Source organism: Neolamprologus multifasciatus, chromosome 1 (assembly GCF_963576455.1).
Source record: "Neolamprologus multifasciatus chromosome 1, fNeoMul1.2, whole genome shotgun sequence".
Taxonomy (NCBI): domain Eukaryota; kingdom Metazoa; phylum Chordata; class Actinopteri; order Cichliformes; family Cichlidae; genus Neolamprologus; species Neolamprologus multifasciatus.
The window spans coordinates 34,161,789-34,187,472 of record NC_140439.1 but is presented as its reverse complement, the minus strand read 5'-3'; the positions used below and the strand labels follow the sequence as shown (position 1 = coordinate 34,187,472).

The 25,684-nt window shown below is 37.4% G+C and overlaps 2 protein-coding genes across 8 annotated transcripts in view; one reads left to right on the top strand and one right to left on the bottom strand.

Annotated features, from left to right (window-relative positions):
- The window catches only part of LOC146526141 (ATP-binding cassette sub-family C member 12-like), a 154,130-nt gene that overhangs the window by 7,617 nt on the left and 120,829 nt on the right, over nt 1-25,684 (top strand). For 3 of the 7 annotated variants that reach the window (XM_085155688.1, XM_085155667.1, XM_085155680.1), the window contains 10 exons: nt 1,295-1,543; nt 2,109-2,251; nt 4,323-4,373; nt 4,887-4,970; nt 5,813-5,916; nt 6,712-6,827; nt 7,807-7,987; nt 8,486-8,653; nt 9,785-9,926; nt 11,845-11,934. In XM_085155688.1, the coding sequence (XP_085011814.1) occupies nt 1,295-1,543; nt 2,109-2,251; nt 4,323-4,373; nt 4,887-4,970; nt 5,813-5,916; nt 6,712-6,827; nt 7,807-7,987; nt 8,486-8,653; nt 9,785-9,926; nt 11,845-11,934 (1,328 nt within the window). Of the gene's footprint in view, nt 1-1,294; nt 1,544-2,108; nt 2,252-4,322; nt 4,374-4,886; nt 4,971-5,812; nt 5,917-6,711; nt 6,828-7,806; nt 7,988-8,485; nt 8,654-9,784; nt 9,927-11,807; nt 11,935-12,137; nt 12,927-25,684 lie in introns of those variants that run through there. The other 4 variants (XR_014873559.1, XM_085155693.1, XM_085155700.1 and 1 more) reach the window with 3 other exon arrangements.
- The window catches only part of LOC146526144 (E3 ubiquitin-protein ligase RNF182), a 31,882-nt gene continuing 22,192 nt past the window's right edge, over nt 15,995-25,684 (bottom strand). The window contains exon 2 of the mRNA XM_085155903.1: nt 15,995-20,770. Within this exon, the coding sequence (XP_085012029.1) occupies nt 20,025-20,770 (746 nt within the window). The 3' untranslated portion in view covers nt 15,995-20,024. The remainder of the gene's footprint in view (nt 20,771-25,684) is intronic.

Sequence of the window (25,684 nt, the reverse complement as noted above, 5' to 3'; positions counted from 1 at the left end):
TTGTAGTGTGTTACTGATGGTGACCTTTGTTACTTTGGTCCCAGCTCTCTGCAGGTCATTCACCAGGTCCCCCCGTGTGGTTCTGGGATCTTTGCTCACCGTTCTCATGATCATTTTGACCCCACGGGATGAGATCTTGCGTGGAGCCCCAGATCGAGGGAGATTATCAGTGGTCTTGTATGTCTTCCATTTTCTGATGATTGCTCCCACAGTTGATTTTTTCACACCAAGCTGCTTGCCTATTGTAGATTCACTCTTCCCAGTCTGGTGCAGGTCTACAATTCTTTTCCTGGTGTCCTTCGAAAGCTCTTTGGTCTTGGCCATGGCGGAGTTTGGAGTCTGACTGGTTGAGGCTGTGGACAGGTGTCTTTTATACAGATGATGAGGTCAAACAGGTGCCATTCATACAGGTAATGAGTGGGGGACAGAAAAGCTTCTTACAGAAGACGTTACAGGTCTGTGAGAGCCAGGGATTTTCCTTGTTTGAGGTGACCAAATACTTATTTTCCACCCTGATTTACAAATAAATTCTTTACAAATCCTACCATGTGAATTCATGGATTTTTTTTTCACATTCTGTCTCTCACAGTTGAAGTGTACCTCTGGTGCAAATTACTGACCTCTGTCATCATTTTAAGTGGGGGAACTTGCACAATCGGTGGCTGACTAAATACTTTTTTGCCCCACTGTATATATATATATATATATATATATATATATATATATATATATATATATATGTATTAGAGTAAAACAAACCATTCAATTGGTCAGGTGAAATAAACATGTTAACAATGAAATATTTTAAGTTCCGTGCATTTTATGTATGTATATTTAACATACTATTGTAGATAATGTTCTATAATGCTATTTGTGGTCATCAGTGCACATTGTGTTCTGATAAATGGCTTTAGCAGAACTTGATGTGAAATGCAACATGCCATCTAAAAGTACTATTTCTTCTCTGCATCATTCTCTGCATGACATTGATGTTTTGTTGTTTTTTATTCATGTAACAAGAGTTCCCACCTCAAATGAGAAATGTATTTTTTTGAAATGGTTATAGCAGGCTGCCTGCTGCCTAGATGCCTAGATATGTTACTAGATAAATGATAGTAACATAACTCATATAGTTATGTTACAGTTTTAGGATATTTTCTGTTTGTGTCCATGTTTTCTATCTCTGCTGTAACAAAAAGCAGCACTAAAATGATATTTTCAATACAGTACATACCTTCAGTTCATTTATACATTTTATTCTATTTTTGAAAAGTATTTTTGTTGCCTGTTTCAGCAACACCGACCATTTCAACTGCTGGTCACCCCAGGCAAGCAAGCCAAGCCAAAAGCCCCAAAGACCTCCGTGAGCTTCCTCCAGAACCCAGCAATACATACAGTGAACTGCGGAAGAAGGTAGTGAGGGACCGTCGGGAAAAGAACACAAGGATGGTAGACAAAGAAAAGCTACAAGAGGAGAGACTGCAGCGCCTGGAACGGGAGATTAGTGACAGCAAAGCCTTCTCAAACCAGAGGTCCTCTGCAGGTAGAGTAGAGGAACCGCTGGAGAGATACTGTACAGAGGAACAATGTGGAGAAATTGAATGAAGGGAAGTAGGGAAAGTATGTAGGAGTAACAGTGGAAGTAAAACAGATGTAAATGAGGCAGAAAGGAAAAGTAAGCAGAGAGTTACAGCGGATGGAGGAATTTACAAGTGTCAAAAGAGGGAGCTGGAGATAGTGCTAAGGGCAGAAATGGCACTGATCATTGGACTCCACAGCATGTCGTCATCATGAAGAGAAGAAGAGGGAGTAATGAAAAGAAACATGAAAGCACTTTGCTGATCTTTAGGCAGACCACATGTACTGTAGAGTCAAAACCCATATTGAGGAATGACCTGAAAGGGCTGTGTTGCATTGTAGTGTTGCATAGTTTTGTTAGCCACTCACACTCCTGAAAGATGCAAATTATTGTCCTGATTTTGTAAAAATCACAAGCCCTCACAATTCACATTTTTTGCTTTAATTCAATGCTTTGGCATGTGGAAACTGCCTTAAAACTACTTATTAATCTGGAAAATTATTTGTAACCTGATATGCTTTGTTTGCAGGCAGCCAAGCAGAGCTGCAGAATTTGAGGCAACATGCTCAGGAGCTGGTTGATGAAAACGATGCCCTCAAACTGACAGTTCACCGTCTGAATGTGGAGCTGAGCCACTACCAGGCGCGGTTCAGACCACTGTCCAAAGAAGAGGTATAACAAGCTCAAGACATGAATATGACAAGAGACTACTTCAGTGAAGGATAAGGGGCTAATTGAGAATTAATGAACTATAGGTATTTCTAAAAAAAAAAAAAAAAAAGTAAAATAAATAAATAAATAAATAAATATATATATATATATATATATATATATATATATATATATATATATATATATATATATACACATACATATATATATATACATATATATACATATATATATATATATATATATATATATATATACATATATATACATATATATATGGGTCAGTTTAAACTTTTCATGAATAAGATGCAATGCAACCTCAGGGTTTGCTTGAAAGAAATTTGAGAAATTGTATTGTGAATATTACCAATCAGCTCAGTTACGAACAGCTGTTCCTATTAGGGAGTTGTACAGAGAAAAAAAGTCAGTCTGTCTCACTCCTACCTTACCAAATTTAACTTAAATCAGGTATATGTGTTTGTTGGGTCTTTCCACAAGCCCCGCTGGTTTAGAGACTTATTCATCATGAAGAAAACGACAGTCAGCGATTGATCGATTTACTTGCAAAGGAGGCCTCGCTGGTATCTACCACAAAATGACCCCAACGACGGCCTACGCTTGCTGCCTTTTATTGGGAAAACAGTTCACACAATACACATCACAGCAAAAGCACCACCCACGTAAAACCCCCAAATGGTTACAAAGACAAGGCACTATGCATGTGTATGTGTAAACATCTGTATGCATGTGAGAATGTGTGTGTGTGTGTGTGTGTGTGTGTGTGTGTGTGTGTGTGGCCTCCTGCTGACCAAAAGGGTCATAAAAGCAGGAAGCAACATCACAAGAAACAGATCTTCCAGATAGGATGTATCTGCAAAAAAACACTACATCCCCCCAGAACCTCGAGAGTCTGGGGAGGGGGATAAAAGAATTCCTTTCATCACAGAGTTAAAACAATGTAGAGATGGTAAGCATAAAAATGACAACATTTTAACAATTCACTCTAACAGTGTTCTCCTGTATTATCTTCATTTGCTCTTAATAACTGTCTCCCCTTAGACTCATTTTCTTAGATTCTGTAGAGAATCTCATTACAGTACATCTCCTTATTTTCGAAGCTTCATAACTGAGCTTTTAAGATACACATCCACCTTTGATCGAAAACCCTGCTGAGTGAAGTAAGGTTTTATTTTTCTCAGTCCTTCCATCTGATTTGTTGAACCAAAAGAGTTTTTTGTTACAGTCTGTGGCGGTCTCTCTGGCACAGTCTGTCCACATTATTGTAGCTTTAACGCTGCAGAAGAAAGCCAGCCTTTGGTTTTAATCATGACTACCTCATGCTGTGTTTTCACACCAGGGGATCTCCTGCTCTCATCACTGCCTCTGTGGCTGCATGTCTCTGCAAAGGCTCATTACTAACAAGTGAAGTGTGGCTGGAAAGAAAGAGATAAAGGAAAATGCATTTTACAGTGAAGTAACACAGTTATAAGAGATTGGATGAGTCATAATCAGTTTAATTGGTTCAGTTAAAAGGATCTGCTTCCATATTAAATTATCTATAGCAAACTTTGAGCGGGTCTCCTCTTTTTTGCTGTAGGAGGCATTTTGCTGGTAAGTTAGAAGTTCATAGGATCAGTACAGATCAATACAAAGTTGCTCTGATTGATTATCTTTATCCTATAACGTGTCCTAACTGATGAGTGTTCTTCCAGCAAGACATGGCCACCATTCAAAGGGGATGAGGTAACACTCAATGATTTGATGTGTATGAGCCAAATGAACACCTAAATTAAATTTTAGAGTGTCATGGAAGCAGATCCAGCTTTAAAACACCAAATAAAGTGATATCTTTGGAAGAATGGTGTTTCATCCCTCTATTGGAGCAGCTTAGTCAGGCTGTGAGATAAATTCTTTCAGATCTTGTGTAGTTATTGATGCTACAATAGATTCCAACACTCTATTGGCCCATTTTGATATATTCAACTTATCCATGTAAAGGACTAAACTGTAGTGATGGAATAAAAGCCCAACTTCATTTTCTTTCTTTCTATGTCACTCCTTACTCATCTAGCACTCCAAAGTCAGTGGCTTACCAAACACGGGGTCTCCTCCTCCATGGCTGGTAAGTATAAATATATAACAGTACAGTACATTTATGACTTGACTGTAGGCTGACCTTTTAGCAAGTTAATAATCTGATGTCACTAATCAAAACATATAGTGTCGCTGGCTAATCTAATAGGCAAGTCATTTTTTGTAAAATAAATTGACTGGTCAATCGATTACTATGGTTTCAGTATCCCATGAAATTGAAGAAAAATGTGAAATTGCAGATTTTCAGTCTGCTGACAGTTGGTCTGGTAGCATGGTTAATCACAACCAAAGCTCACTAAAATTTGCACAGGTAAGAGACTGGGCATTTTCTCTTAAATGACTATATATCTGAATGCCACATTGTCCAGTATCTGTCCACCCTAACAAGATCATAAAGCCCATTTGCACCAGGTATTATTACTGTCACTGTTTGATTGAAAACAAACTTTTCCTGTGTGGCGTAATCTCTAGCAAGGCAAAAGATTCATGGCACTCATGTTGTGTCTAGTTTAAACTATTTCTCTTTGTCCGTTTTATGTAGGTTGACATGAAGTATTTATCTCCTTTACTGCTGGCTTATGAAGACAGGATGAATGAGAAAGATGCCATTCTGCAAACCATTGAGGTAAAGTAGTGGAATTTGTGTGAGTTTTAATGAATCATCTTTCATATTTTCTTTTTGGAGAATTGGTGAGGTTATTTCAGAGGTGGGGGTTGTTAAGTACTATTTGATGTGCCAACTTGTATTTATGTGGTTCATGGGTTGAAAACCTGCAGTACACTCAATAGATAGAATGCATTAGTCAAGGTGCTCCCAGGATCTTATTAGATGAGGTAAACATTTAGTCATGCAAACAACAGAAGTCAAAACAAATCATATTTTGTTCTAATGGTAATTATTGTCTTTTTAATAAGTATTTGGGTCTTTTAAAGGTAGCTATATAATACATCCTTCCTTTGGAATTAATAAAGTATTTCTGATTCTGATTAACAACACAGTGTGTAGACTCTTCTGCATTTATGATACTTACAAATGCTTATACATACAGTTTTGAATAAATGAACGCCATCATTTAAGAGAGAGCAGTGGCTGTATGTTAATACACATGTTGTAAAAATGTAAATATTGTAATAAAACCTTATTTTTGCAAGTAAAAAGTAAAAAACATTCTGTTTAACATGCTCAAAAGGTTGCGATTGAGCAGGTTTCTGTGTCCTGAGCCGATCCAGTTCCAGCATAAAAGGACTTGGAACAGTTTCACAGGGGGAGGTGAGACCAGACTTAGTGGGTATAACACTAACAGGACAGCTGGTGTGCTCAGGCAAAGTCTCAGTGAAGGATGGTATCTCCCCAGGGGGACCTTTAAGCCTTGGCTTAGAGGTGGTAGTAGAGAAGACGATGCATTTATTTTGTGTTTTTCTTTATGGCCTTGAAATCATTGGTTTTTGTGTATTTGTCTGCTACAGGAAAACATGGAAAAGTTGCATGTTCAATTAGAGGAAGTCATTAAAGAAAATGAGAAACTCCATGATGAAATTACCAAGACCGGAGCGGTCAATCAGAAAGACTGGTAAGAAAAAATGCACGGCTTTGTGTATGTGGGTTATTTCAACACTGTATGAACTTGATTTGCCGTCATCATTCATTCATCTGATCTCGTAATGAAAATTAAATGTTTTTTTTTTCTTTATTCATTGCTAAACATGATAGATGCAATTAAGAAAATTAAAGAAGCTAAACCTTTGTTCCCTTTGGTACACCCCTGCTGCTGGTATTCTGGCTTTCATAATCATTCTAGCATATAATGCTGCTGACACTGACTGAAACTAACTCTGAGAAGTTAGATAATTGCACTGGCATTATGTAAACTAGAGTTGTTAACCTCTTCATGTATCTCAATCTAATATATAAGGGATTACTTAAGTACTAGGCATACATGTTGATGCTCAGTACATTTGTATACGTATAGACTTAGTCTTTATTTCAAGTGCTCTTGTGAAAAGTATAAATACTTCATGATACTAGATGTCCAATTCATTCAAAGGCCAACACTTGTAGGCAATCACATTAACTCATTTATTTGTATTCAGTAGACTCATCAAGTTGTTAATATGTTTCTTCTTAGAAAGACTAACTTGCAGGAGTAGAAAAGTATATGTTATCTTACAAGGATTACAGAATTTATGTAAGTTTTTTTTCTTGGAAAGAAAGCTTAATCTCTGTAAAGGTTAATGTAGCGTGCAGCAAAGCTATTTATAGTATTTTTGTGTCTGATAATTACTGTTTGTTAAATTAGCAAGTTTTGTGATGTGCTGATTTAGCATTGACATAATCTCTCACTCTCTGGCTTTCTTTCTCTCTGCAGTTATCAAATTCAACAACAGGCCGTTCTGGTTTTGCAGGAGAACCAGGTTCTCATCAATCAACTCGAGGCGCAGCATGCTGAGGCCAAGGACACTCACAGCAGACATAACACTGAAGGTATTTTCTGAAACACTGAAAGACCTAAAGAAAATTAAAAAGATGAAATAAATTCTTCCACAAGCATTTACAAGACAAACAAGTCTCACACTAAAATCTTTAAAATGATGCATGCATTTCAGAATTACGGCTGTTTTTTTGTTTAAAAAAATGTTTTTAGGTCTTTTTTGATAGGGATAAATGAGGAAATACAGAATATAACACAGCATACGCAGAAAAAGTCTAAATGTCTACTTTTGGTGTTGACCGTGTCCCTTTGAAGGTCGTAGATTCGAACGTTAACGCAGTAGATGTTTCTTTTTGGACTCAGTTATATAATGCAAACTTTCATTTTTGTTGGCTCTTTGACCTAGCCAACACAAAGATGCATTGTTAGACATAGGAAAAGCTAAAAAAAAAGCAAAAGCTTGTTTAAAAGAGCCTTTCACAACATTAACAATGTAACAAATTGTTGCCAGGATGAGCCCCGCCCCAAGAATATACATCTTGTCATGTGTCTCAGTCTAATATGGATGTGATTTATTGAGTAGTAATCATACGTGTTGATGCTCAACACATTTGTATAAATAGGATACCATTAAACTTCCTTTTGAGTTGTTTTTACCTACTGGGTGATACCTAAGGTTTTTTCCATATTATTTTTGGTTTCATAATACATACTTTCCTTTCTGTTGGCCCCGTGATCTAGCCAATAAAGAAACACAAAGAGCCATTGTTAAACATAGGAAAAGCTCACTTTTTAAAAGTCTTTCACAACGTTAACAAATCTTCATTTTCCATTTCGGGTGAGCCCCACCTCAAGAATATGCAACTTAAAAACGTACACACTCGCAATTTCACTGCATTTTTTGTAAACATGTTAAATTCAGAAAAAATTACTCAAAAAGACTCAAGTGATTTCGTTTTTTTATTTTCCTTTTTATTCATTTTCTTCTGTTTAATACTCTCTTTTTTTCTTATCTCTTTCTTGTTTCTTTAGTGGCAAAAGTGTCTAAGAAACTGATGTTATTAGAAGTGGAAAACCAGCGTTTGGAAGAAGACCTGGAAGAAAGCAGGAGGGAGGTGCAGAAAAATAAGAAGGAGCTTCAAGTTCTGCAGGCCCGCCTAAAGGATGCAGTCACCTGGGACGAACACTGCAGCATTGCTGGAAAACTGAGAAGGTACCCTTCTAATCTCACGTTATTAAACAAAACTGAATACTTAAGTATTAAAGCTGCTCTGTTGTTTCCAAGAGCAAACAAGAAACTGTAGACTGAACAATTTATATTCACAAGCATTGACCATTCTTGCTTTATGTTGGGTAAGGGTGTGGAGAAAGCTTTGTTTATTATTATTTCAGTTGATTTGTAGCACAGATAAGTAGAGAAAAAGAAGAACTACAACAAGAGTAGCACCTGAAGCACTACAGTTTTAAGTGCAATAGAAAAGTCAAATGGGATTTAATGAATAAATGTACGTGGTCAGGTATTGTCATAGCCCCTGGGATTTAAAATACAACTCATGTTTACACAAATGAATCAAAAATAAATTGCATAAGCATGAAATAACAGGACTATTACATTTAAAACAAATATCAGTAGGCTATATTTTGGAGCTTTGATTGCAGATTGTGACACGTGTTGTGACATAATTCTATGAACTCTTCTCTTCACTCTCAGACAACTGGAGCAGCATGAGAGCAGAAGTAAGGATGGAATTGACAAACTGCTTCTGAGAGTGTCTAACCTCCAGGAGGAGAACAGGATTCTAGCTCTGGACAAAGCCCAGCTAACTGCAAAAACAAGGGCAATGGAGGCTGAGCTGGAGCTCTCAAGGCAAGCCAGCAGGTAGTAAATATTCAGTGTTCTTTGTTTGCTGTTATCACATACATGAAACCTGGTACACAGCAGTGAGACGCAGTTCTTGGAAGGTTTTCAGCATTGCTTGAGCCATTAAAACAAAAGAATGTTATGATTACTATAACAGCATGTGGAAGCAATTCCATTTTCAATATATTAAAATGCTTTTGTGCAAAAAATATGTAGCATCTGGATATGCTTATATATGGAACTGCCATAAAAACTGGTACATGGATGTTTAGCAAGAGTAAAATCAATGTAAACTATTTATTGTTTATAATTGGGACAGCTTGCTTTTGGTATCATTTAAAAAAAACAAACACTCGTGATAACTTGAAATTGAAGCAGTCTGATAATGTGCTAGACTCCTGCACATCCACTGAGCTCTGTGTTAAGGTTTTTTTAAAATAAAAAAATCCAACCTATATGAAGTAATATGGAAGAAGTCCACTTAGTAAGTGTTATGCACATGACTTTCATGTGGGAAAATGTGGTTCATATCCTATGTGAGGATCAGTGCCAACGAGCTCGTCTGATGGGAGACAGGAGAACTTTCTATTTTCATATAATTACTTTATTAATTTAATTATTATTAATTTATTATTTTCTTTTCTATATTTCTGTCCAACATTGCAGCTGGTGATTCATTCTTTTGTCCTGTTTGTCTAATGTTTTGACACCTAGTATAATTATATCTAATTAACTGTAGGGATTGCAAGGGATTGCAGCTGGACTTAAATATGTTCTGGTCTGGAGCCTTCATTTCCCAGATTTGTAGATTTGTGCTGAGATTAATATGAACTCTTTCAATATGAAGTGTGAAGTCTGTCAAAAGGTGTTTAATAACCAACATTTCCCCCCACCTTGTGCAGATGGCATGATCTCAAGTATCATCCAGCTAACCTATTGTCCTTCTTCTTATTCAACCCTTCTATCGGCTGCTTTCCCTTTTCTTAACCCCTGCTCATTTTTCTTTACCATGTTTTCACCAAACCTCCCTTTCGCACACCATTTTTGTGCCTCCATATTTTCTCTTTCTTTCTTTTCTGTGTTTTTGGTCCTCTTTTAATACTCTTTAATCAATTCCCTTCCTCACTCGCCTATCTTTCCATCAATTAGGAAGGCTGAAAGAAGAATGAGTATGTTGAAGCAACAAAAGGCAGAGTGTGTGTTGAAGGAGGAAAAGACACGGCACTGCCTGGGAGCTGTCATTTCTGTGGCAGAACACATTTCCCAGGAGAGAGACCGACTATTACACATGGTACTACTGATGCTACTGCAAAAAGATTTTGTACCACATGTGACACTGAATAGATGCACAAACATGAGGGTCTTGAAACTTTCCTTTGATAAAAAAAGGTCTAAATATACTGAATATTAAGTATCAATTCATTCACTTACTAATTAAGCTGTTTGTAGTAATGCCAGCTTTGGTTGCTGTTTACAGACAATTCATCCAAAATGACAACAAAATTCAGTAGTTAAGGTGTAAAGGTATTTCATAAGAGTTGCAACAGGTCTGGAGGCAGGTAGGATTTTGGATTTTAAAAATAGTCACAGAAAAACTAATAGGCACCCAAAAACTGCTGGCAGATTGTTGGTAATAATGTCATAAGGTTGCAGAAAACCACCTGGGGCCAGTCCCTGGATAGATTACTGGTACATCTCAGGGCCAACATAGACAGGCAACCATTCACACTCACATTCACTGACATTATCTAATGCTTATTTGTATTTCCTGAACAAGTTTGCTCTTAAAATTAACTCCATTCTAGGAGAAAGAATCTTAAGCTCCTTCTCCTCAGCTCTGCTGAGAATCATTAAATTGATGGTTAGGACTTCCAGACAATCAGTCAATCGATTAATTAAAACTGAATTATTAATGATTCCAAAACCTTATTTGGTTTTCATATGCACCTATTTTCAGAGATAGCAAATTTAATAGCAGAAAATTAACTAGGCATATAATACTATTCTTTTTCTCTTTTTTGCCATATTTTTCAAGTAGTATTTGATAACAGTGTAATAAAACTGGAAATTCTGTTTTTGGAGTGCCAGCCCAGTATTTTTAGTGGCTCCCATATAGCCACCCCTAAGAACATTTTTTGGAGCAGGTGCCCCTGAGGATAGGTGACAAAAGTGTGCATTCGATTCAGTGTCATGTTAAAAAAACAGTTTGAGATTATTGGAACTTTGTGACATGATGCATTATTCTGCTAGAAGCAGCCATGAGAAGATGGGTACAGTGTGCGGAATTTAAATGATGCCCAGTGATGTACTGAGGAACCCAAAGTGTGTCAAGAAAATATCCCCCATACCATTATAGCACCTCCACCACTGGCACCTTGTTTTTGATACAAGACAGGATGGATCCATGTTTCCATATTTTTTACCCAAAATTGTGACCCCACAGACAGGCAGCAGTTTTCCAGTCTTCTAATTGTTAAAATGATCCTCACATGTATGCATATCTCTGTGTATATCTCTGTTGTATACTTTCATTATTCAGACAAGGTACAAGCACAGAGAAGATAACGTAAAGGTTTTTTCAGTCAAAGCAATTGTATAAATCAGACCAAAAAGTGTGTAAGGCGTACAGGAACTGAACTGTCTGATTTTCCACCTCTGGCATTATATAACTGGGTATATATTATCTGGGTGTTTTTTTAAGCATTGTGATTATGTACGTTATGTAAGCAGTAGAAATGTTTTTTTTTATTTATACATAGTTGCCTATAAAGCACTATGATTATTGCAGAGTTAAAGAAGACTCACGGTTACTTTTTGTGTTTTTGGAGTTCTAAAGAGTCATGACCAAACAGTTATAATCAGAATGACTGGCATGGGGGAGCCTTAGCTGACTTTGACTTTTTATGAAATCTTGATTCACACAGTTACTTAGTAGGTAACGAGTGAGTATTTTCTTATCCATCCTTATCCAACCTAGTACAAGTCTGCAGATTGGTTATACTGTCCTGAAGTTAAACAGCTTTTGTGCCTCACCCATTTGGCTGCACAGGATTTCTATAAATCGGCAACAGTTTGACGTCTTTCATTCATTTCCTTTATCCAATTCTCCCATAATCCCTCACTTCCTTTATCCAATTGTGTGTTTAACCCTCCCTCTGTGTTCCTTTTTTAGCTCAGTAACCCGCCATCTTCCCTGTCTGCCTCCCTAGGCATCATCTCTTCAGCAGGAAAAGCAGAGATTCATCAGCAGGATTCTCAGTGGCACAGTTCGATTTGGAAAACTACAAGAAGAAGTCAAAGTAAGTTTGTTTATTAAAACATCACTGTCAGAATACAGTCACCTCCCCTGTAAACACTTTTTTTTTTTTTTTTTACACAAGAATCATACATCAGTGGTTTTAAAAAGTCAAATCTGGCTCACTGGCTTACAGTGGGTTTGGTTTGTCTTAATAATGTCTGCACATATGATTAAGGAGCCAGAAATCTCTTAATGTATTCCCAGAAGCTGCACTGCTACGTGGCAGGCAGGTTAATTTGATCTTAACCTCTGATGCCTGGCAAGCTTTTGAACAACACATTTGGTTCATCTGGTGCCTCAACTGATCAGGCTGAAACACAACGTTCCAGTTTCAGTCCTCATGTCTGGTGTCTATTGATCAGCCCACTCTACTGGAATTGATAAACCATCTGCTTGTCAGCCTCCACTACTCACAACGAATAAATTGATGAACACTTGTGTCTCGCAGATTGCTTTCTCTCATGCTGACTTGAGTGGGTCTCTTAGATAATCTTCTCATTTTTAAGAGCGCATGCAATTAGGACCATACATTATAAGCATGTTTCATGTAAAGAAAGCACCAGTATAATGATAATGATCAGAGGTTATAAAGGGGTGTCGTTTGTGCTCTATGACTGTGGTCATAGAGAACATACTGCTGTTATGTGCTATTCTACATGCATTTTCTCACTTTGCCTGTCAGCACTTTTCCTTTATGTTTGTGCCTTTCTAAAAATCCTGATTCAATCCCGACCAGGCCATGGGTTCTTTAGTCCAGTTTTAGATTCATCCATCCATCCATTCGCTTCCGCTTATCCTTTTCAGGGTCGCGGGGGGCGCTGGAGCCTATCCCAGCTGTTATAGGGCGAGAGGCGGGGTACACCCTGGACAGGTCGCCAGTCTGTCGCAGGGCCAACACACAGAGACAGACAACCATTCGCACTCACATTCACTCGCACATTCACACCTAGTGGTAATTTAGATTATCCAATTAACCTATCCCCACAAGCTGCATGTCTTTGGATGTTTTTCAGTTTTAGATTACTTTCATTTAATTTTGTTGTCAGTCGACTTATAATTACACATGAATTCAAATTAATTAGAGTTTAAATTGAACTATTATGCCATGAAATCTCATCCCTCGTGTACAGTATTGCACTTGCATGTAGTTGTCAGTACCAGACACATGCATGAGCATAGGTAATTGTAAACTAGAACACAGAGCCTCTTTCTTCCTTGTTCATTCTTTGGCAAAACCACATTGATCCCACCCATTCCCACAGAAATAAAATGAAGCCTATTATAGTAAATCACCATGGTAGCCTTTTCTGCAGATATGAATCTTTCCACTGTGGTTGACAGTTGTTGTGCACCATCAGCTACTGTACAGTTGTGCGTTCTTCTTTTGTAATTGTTTATTATGATGAAAAAAACATGACACTAGCTTTAGTGCCTTGCTCAGCGGCCAGTGGCATGTGTGTTCTGTCAGCAGCTCTTGTCACTCAAACCAGAGCAAGGAAAAACATCTCAGTGGGTTTAACAATTTTATTAGGATCTCTATAGCAACAGCTCATAGGGAGAGAGAGAGAGAGAGAAGTGTATGTGTGTGTAGGTGTGTGAATGCGAATCTCATAGGTGGTGATCAGACCATGAAAAAAGGAGAGCTGTAAATGTTGTGGTAAACAACATTTCCCCCCTTTTTTTCCTAATAGTAAAACAAACAAAAAAATCTGACATAAAGGTGGACTTTAAGGTTTGTAGTGGTTTCACAAAAGCATTATGGCTTAGGAATTGTCTTCAACACAATTTTAAAATGAAATAATAACCAAATTGAAGTCCTGATAGAGTATCAGCACTTATTGTTTGACCACTGCCTGCTGCAAGAATAGCCCAAACACACATTTGGCACTGATTCTGAAAGTCTCTGAAACTCTGCTGGATGGATGGAACATTATTCCTCCAAAATGTTTGGATCCCTTTTAGTGTAGGGTTAAAGAGTCTTGGTTTTTACCTTGTATTTGTCACACATCATGTTGTTGTAAGCCAACCATAACATACTATGTGCGTCATCGCATAGTATTATATAAAGAAACCATACACATAATTTAATTAAGATGAGTTTATAGATTAATTAAACGAGTCACTGAGTGTTTACATTCTCTTATTTGCTCTGTGAGTCACAGCTACGTTGCCTTTCTGTAACCTGCTCCCTTCTGTACCAAACGCCTGGATTGTACAGGAAAAAATATACAAACCCATTTCAGACTGGTGTATCCCAGTTCACATTTTTGAGGACATTCACACCAGCTAGAGCAGATAAATATCCCTGTGTTGTCTTTTTTATTTCTTACCTAATCAGTATTTAAAGTATTTAGAGTTTACTTAAGCAAATATGATGCATTGGTAGGTTAACATCAGTGGTTGCTGTTTTTACTCATTTCCATTTATAACAGGACTGCATACATGTTATTGTTCTTGTCGGTACTGCACTACTTACATCATTCTTTTTCAAAAGGCTCAATTGTGGAGAAATTAAATAATGGAAATAATTAGTGTGCGCTTAGCCTGTTGCAGTAAATAATGCATCATCACAAATAGCCAGTAACCCAGTTTCACAATATAAAATACCACGAAAGCAGGGTGGTAGGGAAATACATACTCTAAAAGTATGTTAAGAAAAATATTATGTTTCTGTTATATTTTAACTGAAATATTTGGATAAAAACAGCAACTATGATAATTCGTTTGTGTAGTTTACTGTTTCACAGAAAAAAAGTGCATTCATTGCTCCACTTTCAGTTGTACAGCAGTTGGTTATTAGTTAGTTAAGTTAGTTAAGTTATGCCAGTAATGATTGTCAGATGTTTCCTTTTTTGCATTTTTTTTGTTTGTAGTGCACAGAAGTGTAGTGGCTATCCAGTCTTTTTTTCTCAAGCTTTTCTTCAGTTGAAAATGCATTTAGTGGCTCTATAGGGCTTAGACATAAAGACCTGGAAAACTGACTAGGACAAAAAAAGACACCTCTTTGATAAGGAGGAATAACAGTCACTGGGAATGATAGCAGAGGAAATTGATCTATTTAGCAAAGCATTGTGGACAATTTTATAGAAAACAAAACAAGTGAACACAGGGCAGGTCCTTCTACGGAGAAAAACTGCAGCTGATAACAGAAAAATCTGGAGAGTTGTAAAAAAAACAACAACCCTTAACCATCACTGATATCACCAACAGTTTGAGAGTGGATAGCATCACAATCTGCAGTTCAAAGAAAACCTACTGTAGTGGAATAACAGAGATTCATACCTCTTATATACCAAGGCTAGATTGGAATTATGCATGTTTGGAGCAAATGTTTAATGAACTAATAAAATCAAAATATCTCAAAGTGAAAGTGAAAGAAAGACTGAAGAATACATGTGATTCAAACCTCATCAAATATGAAGGAGCTAATAAAATGTTATGGGCATGTTCTGTGTGGCAGTAAAACAGGTATGGGCAATTGATTTTAACAAGCTGAACTCAGTCCTGCTGAAGTCCTTCACAACAGTCCCAGTTTCTCCTGTGGACCCTTGGGAAAATTAATTGTCCATCGCTGCTATAATAGAATCATTTCAGAAGTATACACAAACATTTAGTTTGTCTATGCATGAAGCAATTCCCCTGTCTCATTTAACAGGCCTTCCAAAAATACAGTGACATTAAGCACATTGCCTGTGCAGCCAAAGCTTTATCAGTGACAGCCAAGCCAGTCACCAGATTTAAAGCCTGTTGAGCCTTTTTTTCTAGCTGAAAAGAAGATTGAAGGAAGAAATCCCCAGTAACAAAGATCAGCTGAAACCTGCTGATTTGAAGCCCAAAGATGATAGTAAAGCTTTTGTCATGTCAGTGGTCTGCAGACTTCGTATTCTTCAAAGAGCTATGAACATTTATGATTGTTATTTCTGAAATGAGATTAAAAAAAAAAGCATCTGCATATGAAAAAAAATGAAAAAAGACTTAAATGCTAGTTTATACCCCGCTCATATTTCGGCTTCAATTTCAATTTAAATAGCTTTATTTTTTTATTTTTTTTTTTTAGTTTTTATTTTTGTTAATTAAAAAACAAAAATGAGTAAATGGAATAGTAAATGATAGTCTGATAAATTCCTGATAGTTGTGATGAAGGAATTTCAAAGCCATCAAAGGGGTAAAAAAACTAATGTTAAAATGACCAGATAAATCAAACCTTTGAAGTTGTCTAGGCCACATGATAACAGGATTTGGTGCACATAAACATAAACAAGTCACAAGTTTTTAGAATTGGAAAACATCGAGGGCAAATCAAGGCAAACATTTGTAACAGCAGAAAAGTATACAATAACAGCAATAGGGAAGTAAGCTTTTTCACTCTTTGTGAGAATGAATGAATGAATGAAGTTTATCCTCAGGAAAGATTAGACTTGAGTGTTGAATTACCAGGCAGATCGAACCTTAAGTACCCGACCTCAACCCAGGCAACTCTGCATTATGTTGTCACATAAAACTTCAACATGACTTAATGTAGTTCACTCTTCAGAAGGTATGAAGAGTCCACAAAAAGGACTCCCGTTATCTTCACACCTGCTAAAGTCCTTTTTGTCCTTTCTCTCATTGCAGCTTATGTGGACTTGCTCTAAAAGCTCAGTTACTTAAATAGATGATAACTGATTGAGATCAGAGGTTTTCTATCACTGGTTCAGTTTTAATACAAACGTGAAAAACTAGCAGGTACTAACAGTTGCTTTCTTTTTAATGAACAGCTCTTGCTCTTGGTGATTACTGTCAGCCTGCGGTGATTGGAATATGTGTTGCCACCTAATGAGTTGAAAAAATAGGGATTGTGCATTAAGTGTGTGCTATAAAGAGAGACAGATTGTGACTACATTATTCATGTGTAATTAAAATTCATGCTCCTCCATCTCCTGGATACACCTGAAAATGTTAAATATTTTAGTGAGTGCATGTATAAATATAACCAGGTCACAGGTTTGACCCATTCTGCTGCTTGACGTCAGTGTGGGATGACTTTTTTCCACTTTAATATTCTCCTCCACTTTTCCTCCCATCATCGCATTTATATGAACATTTACAGAAGTGATTACTCTAAATAATAGGATTACATAGGATATTTATTTGTTCTACCCTCCTGGTGTGCTGACCTTTGACCCTCCTCCTTCTTTGTGCCTACTGTTCAAGAATGGCCTGAGTGAGTCAATTTGGCTAATTGTGTTTGACAGCTGAAAACCATAAACCACAGACTATGGTAATTAGTACCATTTTCAAAGCAAGAGAAACGGTTGCTAAGGAAAATAATGACAGTGAGCTCATTGAATTACCCACACAGAGTTTTGTCATACTCAAGGCTGTCCTATATGTGGACCAATTTCGTATTTGTCTTTTCAGATGTAAGGAGGGAGACTGTTTTTTTTTTAATGGGAGCTGTCACTCATCTCAGGAAGATGAAAGGCGGGGTCCTTTAGATGTTGTATTGTACAACAAGCAGGACAAACACTTGACTGACACGAAGTCTTTGTAACAGATCTTACCAAATAGAGCAAAAATAATAACTCTGTTCCTCTTTTCTGACCTGCTGCTGATATCTGTCATAACTAATATCTCTTCTAAGAATCGTTTCTTCTTCTTATGTCTGTTCAGATCATTTTTCCTCATCAAGTCTAAGCTCATTGTGGCATATTTACTGTGCATCTTTGGTGAAAATAATATTGCACAATAGTATGCCACTAAAAAATGAAAGATCTTTGTCAAAGTAGTAATTCTCAGTTGCCATTATTCAAAAAAGAATGAAATTGTTATCCTTTTTTCTTATCCTCACACCTGGCAGTAATATTGAGTCTCATCAAGCTTTGGAAGGTTTGGAGATAATCATGTCAAAAATCGAGTTTAGAGTCTCTAGAAATCATCTAAAGATTAAAAATCCCACTTCTACGAACACAGTGGTGTTTTGTGAAATCACATATAAGCTCTTGCCTTTATGATTTTATTGGTTTGACGGCGTCTTGTATCTCTAAGCTTAAAAAGACTAACTATGCAAAAATCTCACAAAAATCAGACAGGAGGTAGCAGGAGGGAAAGTATGCACACGAGCAACCTATAGGAGAAAATAGTTCAATTTATTTAATTGCCTAGTAGCGTCTGTACTCGGTAGCATAGTGCTAAGCTGCTGTCACTGTATCATAAGCAGAAATACAGGAAATCATAAAAGATAAAATGTACAGCAACAGATAGAGCAGTTGACAAAGGAAATCCAAGAAATAAAAATATAGAGCCCAAATGACAGAAAATCATCAGGACATACAGAACAGAGAAAACGTTTATCACTCAAATGAATTGTAAATGCTACATCTGCATTTGATGAAGTGTACCATTACCCGACTTCAGCCATTGGATATATGAAAAATAGTAGATCTAGGCCCCTCAGTTATCAACATTTTAACAGAAAAGACTCTAAATGTTCTCCGAAGACTAAAATAAAGCCTACTTTTGAATTCAGCAAAGGTTGTACTATGCTCTCCTGCTCACGAACTTTGTTTGATTTAGTTTGATTTACAGAATGAAATGCCCCTATAAAGCAGTTAAATGGTAAAACTATTTTAACTGGTTCTGGAAATGTCAGGCACTGCTGGATACAATTAAATGTGTCTCAGAAGAGAAATTTCTGCTACAACAAAAAAAAAGTTTAAAGGGAAATTTCTTTCTGCAACACAAAGGAAAAGACTTGATCAAAAATAGCATTTTCTTTCTTTCTTTCTTTCTTTCTTTCTTTCTTTCTTTCTGAATTAAAACACAATTTATTGAGTCAGTATTTCCTGGTGGTACATGTAAGAAGAGCCTTTTTTAAACATGCAGCAGACAAACGTGCAAATTTGGCTTCTACCACGACACTCATCTTACCATAAATAGTATCTTTGAGCAAAACAAGGATGTTACCTGTACCAAAAATAGCAGAGTTGCTAAAGCTAAAGGACAAACTGAATGGAGGATGTGTTGTTTGACAGGAAGTATCAAAAAACCTGAGGTATGAGCCTAGTTTATGCCTCACATGCACTGTTTCCTTGCACAGTAGCCCGAATGACGTGAGAGCTAGAGGTGCAGAAATGCATATTCACTAACAGCAAGAACCTCATCACACCTCTCCCTGTGTGCTACTTGTGTAACAGATAAATTATGGCCAACTCACAGGTTTTTATTGGTGTTTTGTATTTTGTCATGGCAAAAAACATGCTTTGCATGCAGACAGTTTTTTTCGAAAGTGAGGAAAGCTGAAAAATCGAGCCAGATGGATAACATACAAAATGTCAAGTCACTGTGTTTGCAGTTCTCACATTATGACCTGTCCTTCACACTCACTTTGAGGAACAGTGTTTCAAGTAGGATATTAAACCGTTGTAACAAAAATGCACGATCAGCAGGCTCATCAGCAGCCTAGTTCATAATAAACCATAGATAACCACCGACCTAAATCACACCCAATTATTTTTCTTTTTGTCGTTGGCAGCTGTCAATTGCAGTAATTAAAACGAGTTTGAAAAACGAGTAAATAAACAGACCTTTCTTGTAAACCATTATAATGCTTTGAAAACTGTATTCACATTCATGTCAGTTCATACAATCCCAAATTTAATTTAAAAAGGTTTGCATCCCAGATTTTTGTACATAAATAATGTTGATAATTGAGGGCACGGGACTCCTGTCAGTGTTGTTTTTATGCAAGTGGAGGATTAAAGGTTTGTTGTCAAATGCTATGTTAGACTAGGTCAACACACAACACATAACAAATAAAGGTCACAAAAATGCATCACAGAAAAGTCGGTATAGGCTGCTGACAGACCATGCCATTGGCTCTGTTTCTCTTGACCAAGCTGGTATCTCCGTTGAAGCAGTACGTCTAACAAAAGCACAGCACGTCACTGAAAACTGACTTATTTTGTCTCACTGGCCTTTTATTTGCATGAAGGTAACTGACTGCTCAGCTTGTTATGCCTGTGCAGGAGAGGATATCATCTTTACCTGGAGGCCTGTACTCCCACAGGCTGACTCGTTCCTATCCTAGGACAAGCGGTTTTCAGGATCCCATCATCCTCTGGAAGAGCAGTCACACATGCCTTGACAAAGGCACTGGCAGAATCCATAGACCAGGCAAACTGTCAGGCTTGATGGCACCAAGCTAACACATACAATGCCCAGAGTCACTCTCTGAATCACCAGCAAGTAGATTCCAAGAGGAAGTGAGCCAAAGTATAAGAAACCCAGAAGCCAGACCAGGATGCGTGGGACATGATTACAGAACTTGGACAAGGCATCCTGATCTCCTGGCCCATTAGAGCCTATAGATACTGAGTCCAGGCTTTGCTCAGCATAAACATCTGAGCTGCCATTTTGGCTTGGAGAGTGTTGTGAGTCCCTCTGTACCTCCATTATAGTGATTACCAGGCAGTTGGATGAGTCATGAGATGGGCTGGAGGAGGAGAAACTCTTTGGAGTCAAGACCACCTCCCTGTTTTGGTCGGAGTTCCAGGATTTGTCCCGCATCACCAAGTGGGACATGATGTTAACATCATCAGGCAGGGCTGAAATCTCCTGCTCAGTGATCTCAGTTTGGTGTCGGCAAAAGGGGCAGGAGATGCAGCCTGCACTGTCAGCAATATCCAGGATTTTAATGAGACAACGGGCACAGACCCGGTGAAGGCAGTCCAGGATTTTAGGCTTCCGGTGCTGGACATTGTAACGCTGATAACAGATTTTACACTCTAACTCCTCCGGAGGAGGACTTTCCTTCTCCTCAAACTCAGTCTGAGGACAGCTCATCTTCAAGTCATGTTCTAGGGAAACATATAGAGACAGGGTGAAACAAAAACAGAACATCACATGTGACTTTAACTAGTATGCAAAGGAAGTAATTTGGATTTAGAAGGAACAAAAAACCAGTACACGTTTGTCATTACAGTGTCTTGCATCTCTCTGCCCAGCAGGAAAAGGTCAAAGCTCCTCTCTGACTGCTTTGACTTTGTGTACCTTCTGGTGATGAAAGATTTATGATTTGGGAGTTGAATCAGGGTATTATACTAGTGCCCTTTTGTAGCAAAGTAAGAGCCAGTAGTGCTATTGATAATCAGGGAGAGATGGTACAGGAAGCTGCTCCCTGAACATTTGTCATTGATTCATTATCTTTGTGTAGTGTTGATGCAGTTCTTAAAATAAATGACCAGCCCTTGAACCAAAGGTTTGATTGTTACTTAAATTATTTTTTAATGTATTTATTTATTATCCATTGGATTATATAAAGTCCTTCTTGGCATTTAATTTAGTCAGTTAGGGCATGGGATAGTAGAGCATTGTCATTCATTGAAAGACTCTCATTGTTCTCCCTGAACAAACTGATTTCTTTTATTGGGCATTAAATGTGTTTGCTGAGTTAGTCATCAGGGCATTCGTTTTCATAACTGTTTATTGAGCGCAGGGTCATGGTGGGGATAATGCCTATCACAGCTGTCATAGGGATGGGTATAGGGTACACCCGGGTCACCAGTTCATCACAGTGCTTCCAGAGAGAGACAGACAATCACACAATCACCCTCACATCCAGTTTAGAATCACCAAAGACACGTATGTTACCTAACATACATGTCTTTAGACTGTGGGAGAAAACTAGATCACGCAGAGGAAACCCACACAGGCACATGGAAAACAGGCAGAAAGGCCCAGCCAACCATGAACATTCAAAAGCCAGCAAGTTAATCATGACTTGAATTTATTAGTTTACTGAACATGATGGCCATTATTGGCTAGGATATACTGAAATTTTTAACCAGTCTACCTATATGTCAGGATGTTTGCAGTTACCTAAAGGTGCTTCATTACTGTCATACTAGACAGAAGTTTTACAGTCTTACAATTTCCATCCCCACAAAAATTTAACAGCAACACCTAGCTATATTAGTCATAATTGTCATGTGCCTACAAAAATTCCCTCTGAAGACATATGAGGAAGGCTTCAGACCCCACACTACATGGACTTTGCTCCAGACCTTTATTTAGGAGGACCCCTCTTTGTAGCTGCATACTCCATTGTTGCTGTTCCTGATCATGTTACAAGATATTCCTGATTCATGGTTCATATTTGTAAACAATTTTCATTTTAAATTGAAATCTGTGTGTGTCCAACAAAATTGATAGCTCGTTTTTAACCATCCATCAATCCATATGGCCCTCCTTTCCAAAGAAAAAAGGGTTGTAACATTGTGTAAAATGTAGGTAAAAAAAAATAATGCCCCGATTTGCAAATCAGTCAGACCCTGTATTTAATTCTTTATAATATTAAGATGACCAATACTGAAGCTTAGCTTTAAAAAACACACCATTCAAACCTTTTTTGGAAATGGGTTGTAAGCCCTGAAAACAATGCAAACATGACATGATAAGGAACTTACTGACTGGTTGTTAATTCAGCATATACTGATGCAACTGGAAATGATACCGAAGGACTGTTGTAATCTAATTCCACAGACATTGAGCTGTGATACAAAAACTACTGAACATCAGCTCCAGTTGTTACTGTCACATTTGTTTTTGCATATTACAAAACACATTCGAGTCGTGATGAGGTTTCTGGTAACTCGTCTACAGCCTGAAACACTTCTTCTTTTTAGCAAAACTACCACACTGTGGATTTCTTTGAATGTCCCTGAGGGCTGAGAAATATGTGTGATCATACAAAAGAGACTAAATACTTAGCAGGAGGTCTGTCGTTTATGATGATTAAATATCAAAATCATCTTATCCATACTGTGTATATGTTGTGTTTATTAAAACTGGATAAGGTAGAAAATTCTCAATATCAGACATGGGATTTTTTTATAGGTTTCCCTTGCTTCTGCAGATTTAGAACAGCATTATTCTTTTATGCTTTGTTCTCTTGAAATTTAGCCTCGAGAAGAAAATAAAATATGAAACTCAGTTTTCTTCAGGTAAAGAAATAATAATCAGCTCTTTTAACCGTCTAATTTTCCATTTTTTCAATTTTCCTGTCATATATGGATATGCATGCATGGCACTGCTTGTGTGTGTGTGCGTGTGTGCACAGAAGTCCACAGTTTAGCTGTCAGTTGTGCCAAGAGCAACTGACAGCAAAGGGGCAAATGAGCAGCTACTGTGTCTGCAGCCAAATCAACAGACCTAATACTAATACTTATTACTCTGCATAAACTCATGCACCCATTGTGTTATGTCAAATAATATGTAAAGATGTTGTTCATAGTTAGCTATAGGCTATGACACATAGTGCTCAGCTAGTAGATTTAAGGTTTTGGGAATATTTCTCTTGCTTCTTACATACAAAAGTAAAGTGGTTTCGATGAGGCTACTTGTGTGGAAAACACATCCATTCTCTTACAAAATCAACTTTTTTTAAAGTCTTGAATTCTTGGCACTAGGCTAGTTGTGCTACGGCGACACAACTTAAATTCTATGTTAAGGCCAGACACAGTTGCTGTATAAGGTTTAGTATTGAGATTTTTCATCCTTTTTAGAAAAGTGCTTGAGATTGTCCTCTGGGACATCACTTCCAATAGGTATCTGTCCTTGAGGGCCCCTCCATTACAGGTAGTGCCCTCACCTGAAAATACCACAGATCACGCTGTACTTCCTGCGTATTGTGTTTTTTGCGCAGCATCTTCTTGGAGCCTACATTATGGCTACATTTCCCTAAAGATAGTTGGTTCATATGATGAATTTTAATACACTATTTCTTCTTAGCCCATGAGCTATGGTGAGTGACATGTATAAACTGAAAGACAAGGTAAAGCTGGTTACTTAACATGCTGCCTCTTGCATGTACTGTAAGAATAACTGTGGAAAATACTCTAACCTCAATATCCTGCAAAAGTGTGTGTGTGAAAATTGATTAGATACCAACTAGTCAATGGGATATAAGCAGTTTAATCAATACTGTTTCACCATCATTCAGAATGAAAGATGTGTATCCCTCTCTAAATGTGGCAGTTAGAATAGGAAACAGCAGTGTCTGGAGATGGTAGTCCAGTCTTTGTTCAGCTCTAAGTTTATTTAGTTCAATTCAAATTAAATCAGTGAGGTTTAGAAAGGTTACGAAAGGTTTAGTAAAACCTCAGAAATTGCTTTTGAGAGCCATGGCACAGTTCATCCCTCTTGATACTGCTTACTTTACTTCTGCATGTGGACATTAACAAGTCCCCCTCCCATCATGAAAGTGTTATATAAAGAATGGCAAGTCTTTCACTCATTCATGACCATGAAATATAGATTGAATAGGTGGATTTTGCACTGGCAATTGCCCAATAGTACTCTCTGTGACTTACTGACTGTTAAATATTTAAGCCTGTGTGTTGAGTTAAAAAGCCTTCTGAATGATGTCAGAAAGACGGAGATGTTCTTGCTAGATCAATCATGTAAGCAGAACTGCCTGATTTTCCACAAAAGTCCCCCCCCCCCCAAAAAAAAAAAAAAAAAAAAAAAGGTTGTAAAGAGGGGGATTGATGCTCATAACTCATGAAAGAGCCCAGTTATGTTTGCAAAAAGAATTTGAGAGTTGGGGTTATAATTTTTTTAAGTATCCCAGAGAGCTTACAGTGTAAACAAACTTTCAATTTGAAACATTAATGATATTTTTCACATCAGTGTTTTCTTCTTTTGCAATCATTGTACTACCTTAATACTTTTTTACCACTACTCCCTGTCATTATGCATAACTGGCTGTTTACTGCCAGAAATTTGTATCCATTTTGGAGATATACTTTATGCCACACTTTCAAATCTACCATATGAACTTACAGCCACCATAATATGTATATTAAACATTTCTGGGAAAAAGAATTGCTTTTGTTGGTCGAGCTGTGGTTTAATTGAAATCATTTGCTGAGTGTGTTGTTGTCAGGTTCCTGGTCTGTAAGGAGAATATCCTTACTTTACGTGCTAAGCTATTAATCACCACAGCCTTCATCACCATCTTGCACTCTGCAATATTGCGTATCTCATCACTTTGCAGTCCAACCAGATGAATTGTCCAGAGCCATCCAGCGGTGCTGTCATCTGGAGCAACACACATTTGCATTGATCTATTCTGGTCCAAGACCTGCCAGGTTTTTTTCTTTCTGTACGTGCTGTCAGATTCTCTTTTTTTCAAGTGTATTGTTTTCAACTAATAGAAGACAGGGTATGCATGTGTTATTGCATTCAATTAAAGCTAAATTATGAGCTTAGCTGGTGATATTAGACTTGTCTCAGTTTTTACAGAAACAGGACATAGATTTTTTTTGTAGTCCACGCAGAAAGCATGTCTTCTGATACATGCTGCAAATACAGAAACACTGCCGGCTAAAGTCAGCTAGTGTTGTTCACGTGTTGAAAATGCTACTGTGATCTCTCTCCTAATGAGAAACTGCTTCATAATGTGGATGCTGTTGCAAAATTATCAAGCAGGTGACGTTGTTAGTTGTTAATAGTCACTGTGAACAGAGTGATGGTAAAAAATAATAATAATAAAAGGTACCCTTTTTTATAAGATTAGTTACTTGAGGTTAGATAGCAGGATAAATTAGTGCCCATATTGAAGAGATTCCAAAAATAAAGAAAGAGTTTCTTTTTAGCCATAGTGTCACTCTAAAATAAATCAACCACTCTTGCCTGCTGTAGTAGTTAAATTTCATGGCTAAATATAGAAAAATCACACCTGACTGAGTAGTTAATTCACTGGGATCTAA